Source organism: Amphiura filiformis, chromosome 2 (genome assembly GCF_039555335.1).
Source record: "Amphiura filiformis chromosome 2, Afil_fr2py, whole genome shotgun sequence".
NCBI classification, from domain to species: Eukaryota; Metazoa; Echinodermata; class Ophiuroidea; order Amphilepidida; family Amphiuridae; genus Amphiura; species Amphiura filiformis.
This window is the reverse complement of record NC_092629.1, coordinates 33,287,024-33,311,354: the sequence shown is the minus strand read 5'-3', so window position 1 is coordinate 33,311,354 and position 24,331 is coordinate 33,287,024. Positions and strand designations below refer to the sequence as shown.

Sequence of the window (24,331 nt, the reverse complement as noted above, 5' to 3'; positions counted from 1 at the left end):
AGTTATTTGTTCTCAGCCAGACATTCAAGGTCAAAGGTTCAAACTGTGTGATTATTTAATTTCCTGAGGGGGTTATGATTGGAATGAGTGTAGCAGAAATGATATGTAGCAATTATTGAGTGGTGGCGGTATTTCACTTTTAACATTGTCAAATAAATAAATCTTGAAATTTATCTACCAGTTTAAATTTGTCTTGATAATTAAAATTATTTTAATTTTTTTCCGATTAATAAAAAATAATTTTTAGTTTAAGAAAATCCCAATTAATAAAAAAACAAAATGGATGAATTACAAACACTAGCTAAAATTACAAAATTCGGTTCATATGAGTCACTTAGCTCGGGGTTATACTACCCTGTTGAGAATGATAATGATGAAACACTTTGGGTCTCAAGACCCGATTATAAAAACTTAGATAAAGTCTGTAAAGAATTTGGTGTCACCGAATTTGACCTTAGGATGATAGGTGCTGCGATAATCGGTAATGAAAACCAGGTCAGACTCTGTAAAGAATCCGGTGCTCTTAAATTTAACGACACGATGAAGTGTGCTGCAATACGTGGACGCGAAAACATCATCAAGCTCTGTATAGAGTGGGCGCCACCGATTTTGACTCGCGATGAGGGGTGCCGCATTCGGTGGATCTGAAAATATCGTCATACTCTGCAAAGAATCTGGCGCCACCGAGTTTGAAGGCGCGATGAAGTGTGCTGAAATACGTGGACACGAAAACACGGTCAGACTCTGCAGAGAACTGAGCACTACCAATTTTGACCACGCCCTGTATTATCAAAAAATTTTAATTTTTACTTTTAATATATTATTTCACAAAAATTATCCACAAGACCAAATTTGTCTTGATAATTTTTAACATAGTCATATCTTTTTTTTTTCGGTGGTTCGTTCGTAACAAACTCAAGAGTCTTTTTTAAAACCTCGAACTCCTCTGTCCTTTCAGGAAAAATCCAAGGTGGTCTTAAACACAATCTCATCCTGTATCTATCCTTATACCACCCAATGTAACACATCAAAAGGTTGATTGCCTGGATTCTTACTTTGTTTCCGTTGTAACCGCTTAGCAGCAACAAACAGGTTTCCGAGACTAGTACCATTCCACATATAAAAATCTCCTTTGGACGAAGTCTTCCAGTTTTTGGAATATTTCATCATCAGCGAGCTCAAAATAAATCGAATCTGCCATTTTTTATTAAAATAAAGATGATCGTAGCATTTTGGATTCTCACAAGCGCTCTTTTGGATTCTCCCGAGAGAAGAATCAGGATGGAAGCCAAGCGTATGACAGAAATTTTAAAAGCCTACAACGATGCTAAAGAGACAGAATGAGTAGGTCGTGCAGAATAAAAAAACCTCTTGTGATTATTAATCACAAGAGGTTTTTTTGTTGTAGTTTTGCACAGTTAATCAGATTTATACCAACTTTTGATAGTTCCATCAGGCAAACGTTCACTTTTCAGTTGGCGTTTTGCGTACCATCTCCTTGATGCTTTATCAGGAAATATTTCAAACTCCAGTTGACCGTTCTCGTACCAACTTTTGATAGTTCCATCAGGAAATGTTTCAAACTCCAGTTGACCGTTCTCGTACCATCTCCTTGGTGCTTTATCAGGAAATGATTCATACTCCAGTTGACCGTTCTCATACCATTCCCTCGTGGTTCCATCCGGTAATTTTTCACTCATCAGTTGACCATTTATGTACCACTTCCTTTCAGTTCCATCCAAACGTTCGTACAGCAATTGAGTTTCCATACTTTTATTTACAATATTTTTTCTTTAAACTAAAATAAAAAATCCCGTGGCACAATTAAGTGCCACGGGATTTTTTTGTCGTAGTTTACCACACCCAGTTTAAAATGGTTGTAATCAAGTAGGTTACTACAAATGCGGCGTATCCAGTAACTAAAGGATCCCGTCCAGCACAAAATTCCCACGGTTCTCTAGGTGCGTAGTCTTTGTATCTACCTTCAGCTTTTACTAATCCGTTTTTGTACCAACACGTCATGTACGTGGGATAATTATCATCAAACACCATCTCAGCCTTCATTTTTGTTTTTTTTTTGTCATAGTACCATCTCCAAACGCCGCATGGTTTTTCTTTATCATCCCACATTTCTTTTCGATACTCTTCGTACGCTTTCAAGTTCTCAACCCAGTTAACATCCGTTAGATTTGGAAGATCCATTTTATTTAAACGTGGTTATTTGTACAAAACGAACTTAAATTCTATCTTAGGTAGAATGAGTACAAAAAATAAAAAAACCTCTTGTGATTATTAATCACAAGAGGTTTTTTTTTTGTCATAGTTTACCACTTCCATTTCATAAAGGATGTAGCAATGGATGTAGCACCGTACCCTGCTATAAATGCAGTTAATACAAAAATCAAGGGGTCACACTCAGTACAAGAGTCCCACCATGTTTTATGACCGAAAAGAGTAAAAGCTGGTACACCATCTTCTCTGTATTTACCTTCTGCTTCTACTAATCCGTCTTTGCGCCAACTTGTTATATACGTGGGAATGTTGTCATCAAACACTATCTCAGCTTTCATTTTTGTTTTTTCTTTGTTATGATACCATCTCCAAACGCCGTATGGTTTTCCTTTATCGTCCCACATTTCTTTTCGATACTCTCCATACGCTTTTAGGTCCTCAACAAAGTTGTTATCCGTTAAATATGGAATATCCATTTTTTTTTTATTTATACAAAACAAGTTTGATTTCTAATTTTTTATTTTCTACGGCTTCAGAGTATCTCGGAGGCTCTCCAGGGCTTCTTTTTTCCTCTTTCCAGTCCAGCCTGTTCTGCCTCTGTACGAATTTCACGTTCTCTATCAGCCGTAAGTTCAATTAGATCCGCTCTGGTTCTGTGCTTGATTCCAGCCTTGTGACCTCTGTAGTTTTCCAACTCTCGCCGAATGTGGTGGAAGTCTTCGTTGCTGACCCGTCCGTCTTCGAGGGCTTTGGACACCAGATCATTTACCGTATTCAAACTGGACTCAGCCGTTCGTTTTACGCTTTCGTGCTTTTCCAATTTTTTCATGGTAGCCTTTCCAAGAGCTACGCATGCCGCGCTAACTAGACCACCAGCGATGGCGATTCCACCGAGTGGAATGCTCACGATCGCGCCAATTCCACTGGCCAGCGTCCCCACGGCCCCTGTTCCAGATCCGACCGTGATGAGTCCGGAAACTTGAGCCGTGTTGTAGAACATGTTCCACGCTGCCTTGTATTTTCTCCTCAATTTTTCCCTCTCGTTAACCTCGTTGTCCAAGAAATTCCTAATCTCTTCGATATTTTTAGTCGGAATTCAACTCCTCGATCTTCGCTTTCCTGAGGAAGATCGGGATAAAGTGGCGGTGCGTTAGGTTTCTTCATGCTTATTTATTTATATCACGTTAGTCCAGCAAAACCGTGCTCCGTAAAATTCGAGATGTGGTTTTCAACGAAATGCTGTATGATTTCTTGCTTGGTTAAATTTTTTTCGTAGAAGCTAAGTATTCCCAGTTGCTCAAAATTCATGTTGATTCCAAGGAGACTTACCAGGGCTTGAGTTTTGTAGACATTTGCTGAAACCCCGTTGATCCAAAAGCAAAGCTTATTTTCAACGTACTCGATCGAGACATGATGCATAATCGTAGTGTCCGTTTGAACGGATGCGGAAAAGAGGGTTTTGCAGCGTTATCTAGCACTTTGAACGATATCGAGTCGTCGGTCCAAGTAATATTTAGGTACATGAAGAAATTCTGATTAGACTGAAACGTCAAAGAACAAGCGTTCGCTGGGGCGTTCGGCGGGTTCACTCCCGATTTTACCGAAAAAGAGAGGTTCCAAGGCTGAACAATAAAATGTGGGTTGTTGAAGAAAATTTCTAAAGGTCTAGTGAGTCGCATGGGGTCAAATCTTTTCGGGATTCGCAAATTCGTAAACCCGGCAGTGATACCAATTTGCATAGGCCTAGCGTTGAAAGTGTTGTTCATTCCGTTTTTAATTTCGATCAACTTGTCTCTCTCCAAGTCGATGTTTTTTTTGGCTCGGATGGAAACATAGTGCGTTCCGTCTTCGTTCATCCATACCATGAATCTCCCCAAAACATGCAAGCTGGTATCGTGCTCGTGTCCAATTTGCCGGTCTCACGTACTCTTTTGTCACAGCGCCCTCGTTGTCCGTGGGAGTTCCGGGCCCCGTGTCTCTATTGCCGCTCATAGCGAGTTCGCCGGTCATCGAAGTCGCCATCCTTCAAACTTTTCTGTCGTTTAACCATGAGGTTAGGCTGGTCACGGAACCCATAGTAGCTGCATCTTGAGGGTCGGTTGGATTCATCAACCCAGTTATTTTTTTCCTCCCATGTTAATCCTTCCGGTCATTCGCGCTCCAGTTTTTTTTTTGACGCCCGCGGAAAGATCTACATCTTCGCCAGCTATTGACGTTGATTTTTTTTTGATCGTTGGTCCCGGATAGACATTCTTTCTTTTATTTTATCGGATTTCAAATTCCAAATCCAGCGGTTGATCGTGATTATCGAGCTTTCTCGAAGAATTTTTCCATTCTACTTTGAAGTTGAAGTCGAGCTCGTGGATGGTTCCGTTTTGCAGTTTTTTGAAACTCGGCTTTTTCGTGAGGTCGAAACGCAAGTATTCCCTAACGCGGCGTTTGTGAGATCGAAGGACCCAAGAACTCGACCTCCCTGCAGAACGTCGTCGTTGTTCACGAGATTGTCCGTGGTTGACAGCTGATTCAGGTACACGAGAATTCTTCGAGGTAAAAATTCTATCGCCCGATCTCCCGTGTATTCACCATCCGCTAGCCACCCTTCGTCGTCAATCCGAACATTTCTCGAACGCGGTCCGAAACCAAATCTGATACTGCTCGTGAATTCTCATGTTGAGTTTTCCATCGCGTCGTCGACTTTGAATTGAAACCGTCGATTTGACTCGTGAATTCTTTTACGAGCTGGTCAAAATTATACAGCCCGGGCTTATTTTTATCGCTTCTTCAGGTCCCTGCCCTCCTTGAGTGTCCCTCCACTCTAGTTCCTCTTCGACGTTGAACCAACCTACTCGACCCGAGATCCTTTTGATTCCAATTTTTAAGTTTTTGCCGTTATTGTCTATACTTTGCAACGGGCGATAAGGTTTTCCTTTGCCGGTGCGTAATTGTGACAAACATTTTTCTTTTATCTTTCAATAAAATGAGAACCGAGGAGTATTCGAACCGACCACGGTTTCAGTCTCAGTAAATCAAGAAATTCAAGTCAGCAAAAAGGAAAATTTTACGTAAGATTTCCCAGTTTGTGGCAAAAGTACAAACTTCCGAGAGTCACAGACAAAACCGTACGGCGATGACTGGCTCTCCAACCAGATGCAATTCTGGCAAAACCAGCTGAACTTCGCGGTCTGGTGCGCCACGTCAGGATGCGGGTGTCCAAAGAACTTCTCAGTCACAAAGATCCGATGATTCGATCCGTGTTCAGATTTCACGATATTATCAGATCAGAAGAATCCTGTCGGAAATGTCCTGTCCACTACCCTCGGAGGAATCCTTCAATCCTCTGAACAACGGGATCGACACCCACGCACGAAAGAATTTGCAACGAATTCGGAGTGTCCGCGAGAGCTAATTGGAGACAAAGTTCGATCTTTCCAACGGAATGGGCAGTTACTTCTTCAACAAACAATTTTACGACTGGAAATTTGTGACCACCAAAAATGGTCGAAGCTTACCAACGGAGGAAACTACAGTCAGTCGATGGACTGGAAAGTTCACTTTGACGCGGACAGCTTTGGAGGTGTGGACAATCAGACTGACAAGATTCTATACATTGAACAGCTGTTCGATCACGATCCGGATATAACCGACAGATCCATTCCGAAAGGAGATGCCATGGCTGCTATCGGAAGTTTCGTAGCAGACACTTGGAACGAGGGTTTTACACGCGCGGGAGTTTCGAGAATCAACGACTACATCAGGACTTACACGTGGGCAATTCTCGGATCCCAAGCTCAAGCCAGATCTGGCATCCTGCGTTCCGGCAAGGCGTTCGACGCTCAGAAACAATTTCTAGCAACGTCGAGGATGCGATCAACTCGGTCGTGGATCTTCCGGACTCGATCGACAGATACCAGAGAACTCTTCAGTACGCTCAAAGCAAACTGGATTTTGTCGTGGGTCACGGACTTTACTTGCTTCCGAGCAATATGGAAATCCTCGTGGGATCCGTGAACGGATACAACAATTTTATTCAAATCGCCACGGATGACATGCAGATAGGGCTAAACTCAGACGTAAACACCGACTCTCGACCGAATGTTGAAGACAGTGCTCCTGAGGAAAGTCAGTTGTTTGAAACGGTTAAAAGCCCATCTTTGGCTGAAGGGGTTGAAAGTTCACTTATGGTAGAGGAGGTTGAAAGTCCGCCCTTAACTGAAGACCTCCTACTAATGAAAATGAAAAAAAAAGCTTTCTTTAATTTTGGGAGCAGCCGTTATTGGATTAGCCATCGTATATTTTCGTTAAAATAAAAAGATGGATGTCCCACCAGCCGAAGAAGCAAGTGAAAGGGAGAAGCTGATAGAAGAGAGAGAGAAAGCCGCTTACAATACAAGAGTTGAACTAGCATTCACGTTTGTGTGGATGACTTGTCTCGCGGCAAAAATTTGGTGGCTTAAGTAAAAAAATAATCCTTAGCATTTATTTTTTTTGCTAAGGGTTATTTTTTTGCTCGTCGCATTACTTTTTCTTTTTTTCGTATGCCTCTGTTACATTTTTGTACAAAATTCCTCCGACCGCATGAGAGCAAAGATCCATAGGTGTTCCGCTAGAAATCCTACCACGGATCCGGCTGTTTTCATCACAAAATTTACTACGGCTCCGATGACTCCCGGAAGAGCGACCAAAGCTTTGTCTCCGAGTTTTGCGAGAAGATTTGCGATTTTTGCAGCTGAGCCTTGAGCCAATCCGACCAGGTTTTTGGCTTTGGAGGTGGACCTGGGTCGGGCTTGGGTTTTGGACCGGGTCTGGTTTTGGTTTTGGACCGGGTCTGGGTTTGGCGCTGGAGTGACGGCTGATTTTGTTGCTAAAAGTATTCCTTCAACAACAGCTGCAATTGTCATGCCAATGGCTGTAAGCAAAGATGCAATGGTAACACCTTGCTCCGTGAATAAAATTCTGAGTTTTTCACCGACCGTTTTGTTTCCATACAGTACTTTGTAAATTGTTTCTCGAATTGCCACGAGTTGATTTCTAAGCGCCGGTTTCAGATCGTTCAAAAGTTCTTGCTGAGCTTTGTTTTCCTCTTCAAAATTCCCGATTTCTTCGTTTAATCGTTCTATTGTTTCTTGATCAGTTTCTGGGTTATCTCTCTCGCTTTCTCTCTTCTATTAACTCGTTGTTGGCTGTAATTTTTGCGCGTTGCTATTTGAATTTGTCGTTCAAGCGTGTTAATGGATTTATCGCGCTCTTTGAAGGTTTCGCGCTGTTCTCGGAGTGAACGAGGTGTCATGTTCGATAGTTTGCGGTTCAGTAAATGAAGTCTCAGCTTCTGGCGAGGCCGCCCTTGCGTCTGGATCAAACGACGTTTCACCTCCTTCTTCGACAATTGTTAATAACAATTTCTCGATGCTTTCAGACACATTTTGTAATTCTATTCGTTCTCCATTGTCCATATTACTAATCTCAGCCTGCGCTCCGCGAGAAACATTCAAAGCCGCAGCCTCAGTTCTTGGTGATATATCAGGTATCAACCCTAATGCTCGAAAAAAATCTACTCCAAGTCCAGGTATCTTTTGTAGAGTTGACTTCGCATAAAAATCTCGAGAATTAGACTTGTGAGTCAATTGCACCCATTTTCCACCCCATCTCACCCATAATCGACCATTTTGCCTCCCTCAAATTCATAGATACCAATCTCCTTTTCCACCTTATGAAATTGTTTAAACGCTGCGTTAACACGTTCTAAAACCTCTTCTTTGGATGCTTGAGTTTCTTCAGTTAAACCAAGCGGAACTGTGTCTCTTGCCCAATTTGGTCTTTGACCTTGATTGGGCACTTCAATTTCACTTTGATTAAGTGAACTGTCGGCTGCTGCGTTAGTATCTGCTCCCCATACTTCATCCATTGTATTTTCCAAAAGTGGGGTTTCTTCATTATCATCAAACGTTGGATTGTCATATCCTGACATTTTGTTTTTATTTTACACTTTTTCTGAATGAACTTTGTAATAATAAAAGAAAGATGGCGACTGAATACTGGATACAAATTGGATCCATACCGACAACTTCGCAAAGCGCGAGGAGTTAAAGGTGATAGACGTAGCATTCGGAATACATGACGTTCCGAAAGTACCATCGACCAAACCGAATTCTCACGGTGAGATTTCCTGGTCTTGGAAAAGATGACGTAATATACCCTGGAACGAGTCTTCTTTGGTTCAAGATTGCTCTAAATTCCGCCTCTGGTGGAAATCAAGATCTTAACAGGACTATCGTAAATAATCTCGGAAGAGCGATAGTGTAAAAAATTGAGGTTAAATTGGAAGGACAGAGCATCTTCACTCTGAACGATGCTGATATATTCCTATGCTACCAAGATCTCTGGAAGACGAGCGAGGAAAGAGAGAACGCCGCTGATCAGGGCATCCAGTCTGCGGCAGGTCGAAAAATAAGAATCGACGCTGGTGACAAAGGTACAGATGCCAAGGATGTCGCCGAAGGAAAGTCCTTCGGCGACAACATGTTTTGCATCCCTCTAGACTTTGAGATGCTGAATTCTCATAATCCATATTTCCAGTACGAGATGAAGGACAGGCTGAGTTACGAGCTGACGTTCAACAATTACGGAAAAGTCGTGGTGTCCACGGATACAGCAGCCAGCTATTCCATCTCAGATATTACCCTTGAGTTTGATGTAGTCAATGATCCTGAGCTAGCGATGGATATCAGGAACAAGGTGAATGGAAAAAGCGTCGTCATGTACGACAGAGTCATCAGACACAGCAAAGAGTCGCTTAACCATTCAGACACCGTCTGGAATATCTCTTTAGCACCGCGAGCAAAGTCCATGAAAGGTATTCTGATTCTCTTCAGAGACCCAGCTGCGGATGGAGGAGGAGCCAATTACGCTCGAGATACCGAAAAGTTCTACAACCCAAAGATCAAGAAAGTTTCAACAACGCTCGACGGTGTTCCAAATCAGCTGTACTCCTCTGGGATGCTGTCTCACCATCACTTCAAAGAAATTCAAAAGCACTTCATGGATGGAAAATTCAGAACCGTTCCACACGTAATCAAGGAAGCGGATTGGCTGATGTGAGGAGGCGAGATTATCTCACGACCAAGTATGGTCTCTGGTTGGACATGAGAACCACGGATGATGACACGTTGCATGGATCTGGTAGGAAAATTGAAGGAGCTAGTCAGAGTATTCAGATCGAGATCGAAAAAGAAGCCGAGACGGCAGGAGCGTTGAACGCTTACGTGTACTACATACAGGATGCACGGGTGAATATCGAAGCCGGAAAATTGCAGAGCGTGAACTACTAGAATAAAAGATGTTTCCAAAACACGCGCACTCGGCTATAATCTGCGGAGCCACCGGCTGTGGCAAGACTGAATTTGTTTTGGATTTACTCGAGAGGGAATACAAGAATTTCTTTGAATACATCATAATCGTTTGCCCTACCTGGACGCTCAACAATGTGTACTTAAACAGATCCTGGTTTTTTAAGGACGTTGATGTCATTCCAATGGATCCTAACTGGTGTCCAAAGTCCGACGATTGGCTGAACGATTGTTTGAAATTTGGCTACAAAACTTATGGAATACAAGACGGACACACACTTTTCATTATCGACGACTGCAGCTCTGACAGATCATTAACCAAAAAAAACCAGATGCTTTCTCAGCTAGCATTCTCGGGAAGACACGATAATTGTTCCGTTTGGGTGCTTACACAAAAATATAACTCCATCGTTACCGATCTCAGAGAGCAGACAAAATGGACAGCCCTGTTTTACACAAAAGATCAAGATAGTTTCGACGAGACTCTAAGGGAGAACGATATAATCCCAACTCTAGAAGAGAAGAAAGAGATAAAAAAAAAGCTAGCTAAACAAAAACATTCCAAACTAATTCTAATTACCGAGCAACCGACTGAGTACTGGTGGCAAAAATAATCTTAAAATAAAAAAGCAAGATGACTGAAATTGAAGATATAGTTAACGAGGCGATGACCGTGGACGTTCTGCCCACCATAGGCGGAATGTCTACCTTAGACAATACGGCTACACGGGAGGAACCTGTCAACACGGACTCTGCTAAAACGGAACAGCTATGGAACGGTTGATCGGCGTAGCAGAGGCAGGAAAAAGCAAAGAGTATTTGGGAAAGACCATAACCTCCGCTGAGATCGATAGGCTTGATCAAAAGAGCCTGATGAGACTCACGCCAGATACGAGGCTCACATGGGTGGGATAGTGAGCAGGTCAATGAAAAAAGCGCCGTTACCGCTTACGTAAATTTGGTCGGACTCTTCCTTCCAAAAAATTTGGCGATTACCGATCGCGATGCTCTAGAAGAGTCTCTGAACGAAGGGCCCTTTATTGATCTAGCTTTAAACAAATGGACCTGTGGGCTGTATCATAGTTTTGGACGTATGCTAGCTCCGTTGGAGGCTATTCTGTTAACTAGCAACGGTGTTAAAAAAGTTGACTTTCCACCAGAAGCGAAGTGCACAGTAGACGACTCCCCAAGTATTGATGTGATTGATTAACCCTTTGAAGTTTGCAAAACAGTTTTTAATATAGATATAAATTTTTTTTCATATTCTAAAAATGCCATTTATTTCTTCGGTTAGCGATTTGATCGATTTTTCTCCAGAAGAAAACCCTAGTTGGAGAAAGGGCGAATTTCCAAGCATCAAAGATGCCATTCGAGAGATTCTGAAGTGCAAAAGATGAATAATTGCGAGGTTCCAAAGACTTTCTCTTGACGGAATTTGTTTATCATTGTCAGACGAAGAATATCACGGATTTCAAAACCTATCGCAAACGCGAGAGTTTCTATCGAACCCTGACTCCGGTGACACCTCCTTACAAGCAAAAGAAACGCTCAACCTACGCAAAGCCTGCCAAAATTTAATGAGTGATAGCAATTTTGGGTTTCTAGAAGAAAACTTGATTAGACAGACCAACAAAATTGTGAGGAAAAATCTTCCGTTAGAATTTGGCGAAACAAAGCCGGAGAGTATAGTCGGGCTCGGAGGTTTACTAACGTTTATGGGTCAGAGACACAGTATCGCATGCCTGAAGATATGGAAATGGCGGTAATCAACATTGTTGATAGATTCAATAGTTTGTTCATTCAAAGCAGGGAAGATCCTGACGAGGAAAAAAGATTGTTGAATACCTTCAAAGCTTGCGCATATTTTGTAGCCGAAATGCTCGAACTGCATCCTTTTTCGGATGGAAACGGAAGAACCGTAAGGCTGATGGCAAGCTACATACTTTCTTCATTTTCACCATTTCCGACTCCGCTTTACAACATTTTTAGCGAATCCAGCAAGGATGATTTTACAAGGGCCGTGATTTTAGGAAGAAGCGAATCACCAGCTCTGTTGACTACCATGATGATTGAATGCAATCTTTTCTTCTGGAGACAGCTCGTAAAGTATGAAAAGGGTTAAGATCCTGAAACTAAAAAATTCAAGAGGAAGTATTTATTCCTCTTGAATTTTTTTTGGTTGAATTCCCATGGTATTTGAATAAATTGCTCAGGTGTTACTCAGGTACTTGAGTAATGTTACTCAGGTGTTGCTCAGATGTTACTCAGGTGTTACTCAGGTACTTGAGTAATTTGCTCAGTTTTTTTCTAATAATAAAAGATGAGTGATCTAGAAACCAAATCAGTAGACGTTTTAGCAGCGGACACAACGCCTCCGACAAAAGTGACGGCAGGAGTGAATCAAGCAAAAGTCAAAAACCCGAACCGGGTTGCCGCTGGAAAAGCATTAGCCGCAAGAAACAAAGAAAGGGTAGCAAAAATGAAAGCCTTTGAAGCAGAGGAACGACACGGGAGAACCCGCCCACCATAGACAAAACGTCACGTACACCTTCGGACGTGTCAAACTGGTTGTCAGGTCCAGTTCTTGTTGGAGGAGCGGTCGTCGTCGTTGGAGGGATAGTGGCATATGGGTATTCTACCTTAAACGGTACGACTGAAAGCCCACCCACCGTGACCACAGTGGTCGATCATCAACCAAAAGTCGATCCTTTCGATGATTTTTAGTTACAATAAAGAAGATGGCAGAAACCAATCCAAACGTAAAAATGATCGTAAATGGCGTAGCAGATCACGCAGCAACGATAAGTCTCGTATATGGGCTAACTCGCTCGTTATGAAAAAGTTCCTAAAAATGAAGCCGCTAATCTCTCGCAGCTTGATGTGGAGGATATCGTAAAGTTGACTTTGAGCGCCTATTCGCCTACGATGCTCAGAGATTGGCTCGTGAATCAAGCAATTCTTCCGGATCAAATTATGGCTTAGTCCAAGGAAAACATTCTGTCAAGATAGGTATATTAAAAACCCTCTTAGCACTATCTGTGCTAAGAGGGTTTTTTGTGAAAATAAAGAGAAAAATGGCGCCGATCGCATTCATGGTTGGTGGAGCTATGGTTAACGCTTTGGCATTTTCAGGGAGCAATTATTTGTTCAACTCTCTCAGTAGTTCGGAAGAACGCAAAAGACACGATCTCGCTCTCGAAAAACTTCAGCACGACCGAGATTCTTGGAATCTAGCGCGTCTTTCAAGAATAGATTACATCAACGATCAATTAAAAAACAGGGTCACGCTGGAGAGAACCTTTTCGGACGTCGATGACGCGATGAGACAGTATTATAATTTAACGGGAATTTTGATGGATTCTTTCCACCCGAACCACAACTTTATGATGGAGAGTATCTCGACGAAGATCAAACAAAATCGATCCAAAATGGGGAATTAGCTTTGCTCGGACTGGGATTGCTCGGAACCGGTGGAGTCGCTATCAAATACTTTGGATAAAAGTATTTGGGTGGGAGCTGAACCTCTAATCTCTGGAAAATCGTTAAGAGTTACGGGATAATTTCTTAGTAAAAAAAAAAAAAAAAGAGTGTAGTGGATGTTAAAATTATTTCTCTTGGGTTTATTTTGTAGATAAATTTTCAGTATATTATCAAGATCGCATAACAAATTAATGCGATCGTGCCAAAAATCAACGGGAGAATTGCCCGTAATTTTGTAGTAAATCTTGTGAACGGCTTTTGGGTCTGATCTAAAGACTTTTAACAAGTCTTTTTTACTCAGGGACTCGAACATTTTTTATTTTTTAAATTTTTTAACAAACAAATCGATCAAAATCTCAGAAGTACTCGTAACATTCCACTGTATTTTGAGTTAGATTTTTTTATGCTTTTCACTCGCGCTGGTTCTTTAAACAACTGATTAAATTCAGTACCGTATAGACAAATCGGTTTTTGTTCTGTTTTCGGAGGCAAGTTTTCTTTTTACACAATTTGCAAAAAAACAGCGCTTATATTTACTCGTACACTTCATTTTTGTAACAAACTCGTCGATCAAAATCTCAGAAGTACTCGTAACATTTCCTCGATAGATTTCGATGTATTCTTCAAACTGGTAGGTCTTGGTTTCGCAGTATTTTATTGGTTGTTGAATTTGGTCGATGTTAACTCGGGGTGAGTTCGTGGTAAGAGGCGCGTCATTTTCAAAACCACAATCATAACACACATCGTCTACTATGTATTCTGAGTTGCAATTTTTACATTTTGGTATGCTTTGCACTCGTGCGGGTTCTTTAAACAACCGAGTGAATTCGGTACCGTATAGGTTGCAAATCGGTTTTTTGTTCTGTTTTTGGAGGCGAGTTTTCTTTTTACACAATTTGCAAAAACAACGCTTATATTTACTCGTACACTTCATTTTTGTAACAATAAAAAAATCTCCTTTAGACTGAATGTCTAAAGGAGATTTTTTTTTTGTTGGTTATGGTAGACTGTACGACTAGTATGAGTCTTCATCATATTCCAACTCTTTCACTACAAGGTCAAAACTGTGGTACATGTTCCCGGTTGTTTTGCTTTCTTTCCAACCCGTGGGTCTAACAAGAGCTATTGATTCACCGAAGTCCAAGTCCAAGTTCTCTAGCCTTTTTGTTAGGGCAGAACAACTCCAAACTCGAGTGTTATCACTGAGAGTGATAACTCCGGATTTTCCAACCCTGGTTTCCATGATCTCAAAATTGGTAATTTCGTAAATTCCACCTTCTTCTAGTTCAACCCATTTCAAAATTGAGGATCCTTTTGCTCTTCTAACAAGTGCTCAAATTCCACCTTCAGTATGCTTGATTGTTTTGCCATTTTGTTTGTTTTTATTAGCAGGATTTTCTTAAACTGTTTTTATTTTTAAATCGGGCTAAAAATAAAAGATGGCTGAAACTAAAATGTCTAAGGTTTACTACAGTCCAAGAGGGTATTGGAAGGGTGTTTTCATGCGATAGACAAGCTGGCGAAAGAGGCTGGAGTGACAAAAGAAAAAGCTAGAAATTTTTTTAAAAAGCAGACTCAGTGGCAAATTTACCTACCACCTCCAAAGTACATTCCCAGAGCAAAATTTAACGTAAGTGTACCTAATGAAGTTCATCAAGCCGATTTGTTGTTTCTCCCTCACGACAGACCGAGTAAAGGAAAAAGCTGTCCAAGTACGCGTTGACTGTGGTCGATGTCGCGAGCAGATAGAAGGAAGCTGAGCCTCTGAGCTCGAAGGAATCTGGGGAGGTGGCTAAGGCATTTGAAAAAATTTACTCTCGAGTTTTAAAGTGGCAAGCTTCTGCAGGTCGATCCTGGAAGAGAATTCATGGGCAAAGTAAACGAAGTGATGAAAAAGCACAAGGTCGATATCAGAAGAGGGTTGCCTGGTCAACATAGAGCTCAAGCAATTGTTGACAGATTCAACAGAACTTTGGCTGAAAGACTGTTTGGCCATCAGTACTGCAGGAAATACTGATGGAAGCTCGTGGTCAGAAAAATGTGAGGTCTACCGAGTGGGTGGGTAGGCTTCGGATGTGATCAGAGCTTTGAACAGCGAAGAGACTCGGCTGATAGGAATGAAACCGGTTGATGCTATCAAGAAGAAAAAAAGATTGAAACGCGTTGCCTTCAGCTCCACAAAAGTTGAAAATGAGATTGAAATTCCAGGTAACGTGAGATTGAGATATCTTTACGCTCCCGGGGAGTTGGAGGGAGGTGAGAGAAGACGCGCATAACCGATCCCATTTGGTCTCTGGAAACTTACACGGTTGATAGTATCGTGAGGACACCGGGTGATCCAATTTTGTACTATTTGTCGAAGGAGCACCAAAAAGAGCGTTTGTTAGACAGGAGCTTATGATAGTACCCGAGGGTACACAGTTGCCACCGACAGAGTTTTGAAGTAAAATTTCTTATTCAAGTTTTACGGCGAGTGTCCAATCGCGACGTGTGTATTCCGTCTTCGTGTATGATTCTTTTGTCATCGTTAGCATCTAACGCAACTTTGTTAACGGTTGCTGTGTAGATAGCGGGATTGTGACTCCTCATCACATTCATATTTCTCGTCAGAGGCTTTTTAGTGGTAAGGCATTGCTTGAAGTTGTCAAAGTTCATACTTTTTTCGACGACTGCTTTCTTTATGCCTTTGCACCTCTTTTCCTCGTTTCCCTCGTGCATTCTGAAAGCGCACAACTTTGGTCTCAGTCCAACATATTCCACTATCTGCTTTCCTCCGGCTTCGTCCTTGAACATGCCTGGAACTTTTTTGTTCTTTCCAGTCGGAATTCCCGACGGATGATCAGCTGGGTAGTTGGAAGTATCAAAGTAGCGGTCCACGTCTGGAGTGATGTCCTCGTAGAAATCTTCGGTCTCGATTTGATAAAGTAGCGAGTCTGTGTCTGTCATACAGAGCTTCGCTTTGTTTCCGTACTTTTTCTTGATGTAATTGTAGTGAAAGTCGTACATCTTCGTCTTTGCGATATCCAGGATGCTCGCTCCGAGATATATCGGCTTGTTAAAGTACAGCGAGGTTTTCTTCATGTGAACGGCCACAAGGTTTTCGTCAAAGCTGGTGTATCGGTCGTAGGTGGGTTTTGTGGTTAACTTGCGAGCTTCATCTTGGGTGGTCACAAGATGAATGTCCACTCTGTTTGAATGTTTTCCATCGTTTTTCCAAAGACGCTGTTGTTCATCAGTTTGAAGAAATCCTTCTCAAACTCCGATTTGGCTTTTGTTCAAGACTGGTATTCTTGTCGATGTATGATTTCATGAAGGCTTCCTCTCGGTATTTTTCCCTCTGTGAACCTTGGTCAGTTTGAGTCCAAGCTCCAAGCACTGCTTCAGAGCCACGTGGTGGATAACGTACTTTTCCTTGTCGTTCAGACTCGGAATTAGTTTTTCCACTTTGTTCACGATCAGTCTTTCTGGAGCTAGGGGAAAGTCGTTGTGAAGGTCGTGCAGCTCTTTGGGATATTCCAGATTCACTTCAAGGGTGCACAGGATTTTGCGCCAATTGTCTAGCTCTTTCGACGTCATCCACTCAAAGCCACCGACCGGAAGCTTTTGACTCATGGCCCATCCGTAAAGGTTGTTGTTGTCAACGTACTCGATGTACTTGGAGGGCTTGCTCGGATCGTAATCGTCGCCCATGTACTTGTTGTTGGCTTTGCTATGTCTAGTAGGTATCAAGCAAATCCCACCCTCTTGTTCTTTTCAAAAACAGAATCATGTCGTAATCAGTGAGAAGTTCCAGACGACGCCCGTCATTTTTAGCATGGCGTCAGAAGAAAGTCCGGGAGCCGTATAGTACCAACAAGGATCCAGTTAAGTAGTTTTCCAGACTAGTTTTTCTGAAATTTTCAAACACGTCGGCTAGAAGGAGAACGTCCGTCTTGAGATACAGATCGTGGTACTCCCTCATGGTTTTCATTCGAAGGTATCCCAAACATTCGCGCGTGCTGGTAATCTTCGCCGGAGATATCGTCGTCGTTGAGCTTGGAGTAAAACGCTTCTTTGGGAGGAAGACCGGTCTCTCGAAGTTTTTCGAGAGAGTTGACGTAATCGTAAGGGTACACTCCTTTTCTTAGAAGAAGTTGCAATTTTTCGCTGTCTTTAAAAAATTTTGCAATTTCGGGAAAATCCGAAAAGATTATTCACGAGTGTACCCAAGCCGGCGGGCTGAAACTTGAAGCTATCGAGAAACCTGATCTCGTATTTGACATCGACTGGTTTGATGCACTTTTGATGAGCCGGTCCTAAAGATTCTTTCTTTGGATACGACACATCGGCTACGGTTGGATTCTTCTTGTCTTTAGGGGTTAGCGGTTCTTCGCAAATATGGCAGACTTCGTTCGTCGCGCGTTGATTCGATCCCTATAAGGAACGAAGGAATCTACCACCATTTTTTGCTGAAGGAAATGTACCTTTCCTCGTTGTTCGAATGCAGTCTATTTTTCCCTTGGTCTTACCGAGATTTTTGATGAAGAGGTGAGAGTCGTATCCCATGAGATTGTGAAAGAATACCGGAATAAAACTCGGCATTCTGTAAGAAAGATTGCACTGATTGTGAGCGGCTCCTCTGAATTTTCCAGTAAAGTGGCAGTGATCTCTAACGGTTCTGTTGTTCTTGTTTTTCGGGTTAGAAGTTTCTTACAAATGTGACATCGCGTAGACTTCTTGTACAGCTTTCGCTCTTGGGACTGATGATCATATTTTCCGCGAGTATGTAAGGATTGTTTTCCCGTTTGTAAAACCTGTCGTAGATCTTTCTAAAGTTCTCCTCGATCATGTTCACGAAAACTTGCGATACGTCCTCGGTTTCGCTTTGCTTGGTGTACAATACAGGCTCTTGAGAGTACACGGAATCATCGAAACACTTGATGTAGTAGCTAAAGCCCGAAGGTTCGTGCTTTTGGTATTTCGTCGTCTTTCGAGGAACTTCGGGTTCGCAGGTTTGTATCGGATTTGTAAAGGCTTCAAAGTCTGCGTAAACGACGAATGGAACGCTCTGCGACTTGAAGAAGTTCTTGAAGAACTGAGTTGGAGGATCGCCGTCTTTCGTTGCTTTTGGCATCTCAATTCTCGTTGGCTCATGAGTATGGCATAGATCTTCGTGCACCCTTAGTCGTTCTATGCAAATGTAACCTTTGTAGCAGTTTCTGCAGTGGTAGTGTTTTACTTTTTTCTTGGTTGTTATCTTCCTCAAAAGTCTGCCCATGTCCTTAACCACGGTATAGTGACTGGTTTCTTCGTCTTTAGAGTTTTTTCCCTTAATCATGAGAAGATCGACGCGATGAGGACGATCGGGGTAATCGCTCTTTACTAAAGGATCAATGGCGTGGTTGTACTTCGTGTCTTTGTCAGTACCCTTTGGTTTGTACAATCCTACATTTACGGAGATTGTGGGATTGTTCTTTTCAAACTTGGCAATTTGCGATATAGGAGTCGGAAAGGAAATACCATCCAAGTTGAGCTTTTTGACTTTTTCTTTAACCTTGTTGTCTACCCGATGTGGATTATCGTCAGTTGGATAGATGGCTCGAACGACGCTGTACACGAAGCAACGTTTGTCTTTATTTTGCATATTGATGATCGCTTTCTTGACGGCTAGATCTTTTGGAGTCGGAATGTACGTACCTCCTTGCATCGGTTGGTACTTGGTCATGTAAATATTCAAGAATTCGATTATCTCAAATACCCAGTCACTTCCATTGTTTATGAATGCGAATAGGTTCTGCAAGATTTCACCCGTCGTAAAATCGTAAAATTCATTGAGAACCGTACCCACTAGAATCTCCTTCGTGGTAGAACGAAATGTACCGGTTATAGTATCAGTTTCGTCAGTTTGCGGGTTTGTTTTTTCAAAGCGTGCACTTGAGAACCATGTGAATTTTTCTCTGCCTGTTGTTGTTTAAAAGACTGATTATGCTCAGCCTGACGGTCGCAAAGAAGGTGTTGGGGTCGTAACCATCACGTCCTTCGATCGTGTACATTTCAAAAAAGTTGCTAAGATTCGATTCGGTCTTTTTCATCTTGAACGGATGGCGAGGATTTGCGGGTGGTACCACAAGCGTCAAAATTGTTAGAAAGAAAAAAATTATCCTCAAGTTTTTGACTAAGAGCATCTTTGTTCAGTCTCGAGTATCCTCGAAGGCCCGCATTTTTTGCAATCGCGTGTAATTCTTTTACGGTGTACTCTCCTCTTTGTCGTCTTTCTTCATTTTTTGCTTCATCGATCGCCTTGTAATCCGGAGGAGGTTTGCTGATTAAATTTCTCAAATCATCTTTTTTAGTCTGGAGTATCCTCGATATCCATTATTTCTAGCGTAGTTCTTGAAATTGCTTCAGCGGTTAGAAGCAATTGAGCGACCGGCATTCTAGCTTTATTCTTTATTATATTCTTTTTAAACCAAAATATTTATTTTTCTAAATTGATTTTTTTTGCTTTCTTTTTAGCATAATATTTTTTAGAAGCCTTTTTATATGATTCTTTGTGTCTCAAATATAGCTCTTTCGAATATTTAAGCGGATTACACAGCCCAAGTTCAGTACACAAAATTCCATCATATCGATTAATCATCGTATGATAACCAAAAAATTTGTCTGGATTTTTCTTATGACTAAGCTGAATCCACTGATCCTTGTAAAATACAAACAAATGCTTGTTTTCAACTTTTGACTCAAGAGTAATTTCTTTTTCGATATTGCGATAATTTTTAAACGATTCCATTTTTTTTTTATTATAAGATTTTTTATTATATCAAAATTTCTTAAATTATTTTTTTAAATTAGGAAAAATCTAAAAATAGTGTGTGCCCTCTCCCAGCTGGTATTAACTAGTAAAAAATAACAGCGCCATCTCTGTTTAGCATTTCCACATTCCGATCCGACACAGTGTAAATTGTTTTTCTGTGTAATCCTGTGTAAATTATTGTTCTGTGTAATCCTGTGTAAATTATTGTTCTGTGTAATCCTGTGTAAATTGTTTTTCTGTGTAATCCTGTGTAAATTGTTTTTCTGTGTATTCTGTGTAAATTGTTTTCTGTGTCATCCTGTGTAAATTGTTTTTTCTGTGTAATCCTGTGTAAATTGTTTTTCTGTGTAATCCTGTGTAAATTGTTTTTCTGTGTAATCCTGTGTAAATTGTTTTTTCTGTGTAATCCTGTGTAAATTGTTTTTCTGTGTAATCCTGTGTAAATTGTTTTTCTGTGTAATCCTGTGTAAATTGTTTTTTCTGTGTAATCCTGTGTAAATTGTTTTTCTGTGTAATCCTGTGTAAATTGTTTTTCTGTGTAATCCTGTGTAAATTGTTTTTCTGTGTAATCCTGTGTAAATTATTGTTCTGTGTAATCCTGTGTAAATTGTTTTTCTGTGTAATCCTGTGTAAATTGTTTTTCTGTGTAATCCTGTGTAAATTATTGTTCTGTGTAATCCTGTGGAAATTGGTTTTCTTTGTAATCCTGTGTAAATTGTTTTTCTGTGTAATCCTGTGTAAATTGTTTTTCTGTGTAATCCTGTGTAAATTATTGTTCTGTGTAATCCTGTGTAAATTGTTTTTCTGTGTAATCCTGTGTAAATTGTTTTTCTGTGTAATCCTGTGTAAATTGTTTTTCTGTGTAATCCTGTGTAAATTATTGTTCTGTGTAATCCTGTGTAAATTGTTTTTCTGTGTAATCCTGTGTAAATTGTTTTTCTGTGTAATCCTGTGTAAATTATTGTTCTGTGTAATCCTGTGTAAATTGTTTTTCTGTGTAATCCTGTGTAAATTGTTTTTCTGTGTAATCCTGTGTAAATTGTTTTTCTGTGTAATCCTGTGTAAATTGTTTTCTGTGTAATCCTGTGTAAATTATTGTTCTGTGTAATCCTGTGTAAATTGTTTTTCTGTGTAATCCTGTGTAAATTGTTTTTCTGTGTAATCCTGTGTAAATTGTTTTTCTGTGTAATCCTGTGTAAATTGTTTTTTCTGTGTAATCCTGTGTAAATTGTTTTTCTGTGTAATCCTGTGTAAATTGTTTTTCTGTGTAATCCTGTGTTGTTATTTTTGAACACTTTACAGGGAAGAATACAGGGAAGCTTAGGGTAAAATAATGCAGGGGATTACAGGGTATAAAAAAGTTTTGTGTGTATTTTTTGTGTTAAGAGGTTTTTTTTTTATTTTTACAGGGAAAATACAAGGGTGTTCCAGAATCCCCCTTTATACCCTACTTCTACTTTTGCTGTAAAAAGTGGTCAGGTGTAATTATTTTGTATAATTATAATTTGCATGCAATGCAATTAATAATATGAATTAATAGACGAAAAATTAACTATAGTTACACATAGCCAGCACAGGTGACAGACGGGGCAGAAACTGTCAAATTATGTCCATCTTGTCTCATGAGTTATATCAGGCTCAAAAATCTAGTGGCCCGTCGGGCCAGCATTGTTGGAAGTTTACTGGCCCAACGCAAAATCCACTGGCGCAGGGCCACCGCTTAAATCCGTCCCTGGTTATAAGGCCCACCGATTACGCGCTGATCAACCTATATGGTGTCAACTCTGGAGGTAATGGCATTTGAGATGCTCCACCATTTCTTTACAAAAATTGAATGAATTTTATTATATTAGTCATTGTTACTTCAAAAGTTATAAAAGTGAAAATAAAGTTTTAAATTGTCCCGCCAAAACAATCCTGAGTGCAACCTTAAGCAGAGCGACAACACTTACCACAGGGTTATTAAATCTCTCCACTATCTTGGCTCTCTTCTTGATTGACATAGTACCATCTAATTTTACATATTACAAACAACAAGAGTGGACCAATAATGGAGCCCTGTGGAACATCTGATTTTAACTAGAGAGAACACACTTACCACAGGATTATTAAATCTCTCCACTATCTTGGCCCTCTTCTTGATTGACATGGTACCGTCTAATCTTACATACTGATATCTGAGAAAGATAAACACAATGGGAAAATTGATGTCATAATCTTCAGACATGAAAACTGCCATCATAACATAAAACACTGAAAATCTATAAATAGACACGATTTTGCAACATTTTCTGTGAATTTGATGCTTAGATGATCAGCCAGACTATAATAATGGTTAGAGCAGTTAAAGCCATAATGTATGATTAACTCCAAAGCAACATCCTCAATTATTCTTGAATTTCTACTTTTGTATGATTCTAATGCCAGCCAGTGGTGTACAAAAATACCATGAGAAAGATAAAGCCGGAAGTGCTTTAATTACAGTAAAATTTAAAGTTTTTATATTATTCCGAGTTCACCTATCGAGCGCTTGCTAACACATCTCGTGAATGTCAGCTCATGTGTCATTGAATCAGTGACATATATTATAAATTGTGTGCATATCGCTATTCATCGTACATCTAATATACATACGTCCATTGTGCTTCGCGCAATGATACAAGCTAATACACACATTGTAAGCACTGGCATGAAGTAGCAATTTTCTTCATTTCACCTCATTTGTTTGGCTTGAAATTAAAAGTGGACAATGTGATCAGTGGAAACTAACATTTTATAAACAGGAATCTATTCTTTATGCAAATCACATTATTGTATTAAAAAAGAACAGCTAACAAATCGCCAGGTCAGTGCAAGAACCCTGAAGTGACATTTTGGGTAAAATTGAGTTATCAATGGATTGTGAAAAAAATAGGAAAATACACACATATTTAAGCTATTTTACAAGTCTTAGAGGCAATTACTTCAATTTCAATCATAATGATTAAAAATTAAGTTACAAATAATAGATAAAGAAATTAAACACACAAAAATGTTTCTGAAAAATTACTAAAATGCCAATACAATGTTCTTGCACTATTAAGGTGGTACTACACCCCCTGATAAATTTGGTGACTAATTTAGCATTTTTCTCAAAAAATAACTACACACTGGTAACAAAAGTTATTATAGGGGCAAGGAATCAAATTACTTCACTGAAATTTCAAGACAAGTGGTTCATTATATATGTTAAGAAATGAGGTACATTCTAGCGGTACCTTTTTTCTTATCATAAATAACATACTGCTCGTCTTGAGTCACTGAAATTCCAGTGTAGTAACTGGATTCTTTGCCCCATATACATAACTTTTGTTACTGTTATTATTTTTTGAGCAAAATGCAAAATAATCAAACCTTAAGACAACAAAATGGGCCAATAAATGAACCCTGGGGAACACCCAGTTTTTCCATACTTACCGCCTATGTCTGCAGAGTTGCTCAAACAAATCCAACGTTTGAGTGTAGTTGGATACTAGTACCACTTTATCAGATGACGTAGACTTTGTTAGAGCCAGTAGGTAGTCCAGAACAGACATCTTGCCTACAATCAAAACAGGTATCAAAAATACTATTAGTTATCCTGTTTGCTCATGCTATATGCAAAATATCACTAGTTTGCAATTATATCACATGAGACATAGGAGTTTAATATTAATCCGCACATGTGCACTTACTATGCTGGACTGGTTCTGGGCCGGGAAGATAACTAACACTTCCCATAAAGCATTTCTCATTTGCCCATTTCAATTTTCTGTACTGCTTTGGTCTCTATTACAACATGGGTCGATAGTGACAAAATGTACATCAATGAAGAGAGCACATCCAGATCTTGCAAAATATGTTTAGCTAGACTATTTCTCAACATGCACCAAGTAATAGGAGTTTTATTTGATGTAACGAGATGACATTTTATGTTGCAAAGGATTCTGGGAAGGGTAAGATACCTTCTCTGGGTAACAACCTACCTGAGAGTTCTGGTTGCATCATTTTCCCATTGTAAGTACTTGGGAAGAGATCCAATGCATCTTCAAAGCCTTCATCTGCTTCAAGGCACTTCTCATAGACAAGAGCGGGATCTGAAATTGAGAGAAAACTTACTTTTACTGTGACATTTTAGTTATTCAAGAGTAGCTTAATAGTGGAACAAGACTGTACACAACTTTGAAAAGAAAAAAGAAAAAAGAAAAAAACCCATGCAAATGAGATTATTAATTTCTGAATATGCAGGAAACAAAAAAGACACAAGCTAGTAAATTTAAAAACCTCTAGTGGGCATTTTATTTGGCTAGGTAATTCAAGGTTTGCTAGGCTAGTTAAAGCATTCACAATCTTGAGTATAGGCTAAGAGTTAATTCATAATTTTGATATTTTATGCTATTTTTGATAATTGGTTGTGAAAAAGAATAGAAAATGTGTTTTCCAAATATTAGAATGCATACATGTA

At 40.1% G+C, this 24,331-nt stretch overlaps 1 protein-coding gene across 1 annotated transcript in view; it reads right to left on the bottom strand.

Moving 5' to 3' along the window:
- LOC140146100 (DNA repair and recombination protein RAD54-like) overlaps positions 1-24,331 on the bottom strand; it is a 108,984-nt gene that overhangs the window by 10,863 nt on the left and 73,790 nt on the right. The window contains 3 exon segments of the mRNA XM_072167853.1: positions 21,947-22,025; positions 23,305-23,428; positions 23,853-23,963. Coding sequence (XP_072023954.1) covers positions 21,947-22,025; positions 23,305-23,428; positions 23,853-23,963 — 314 coding nt within the window.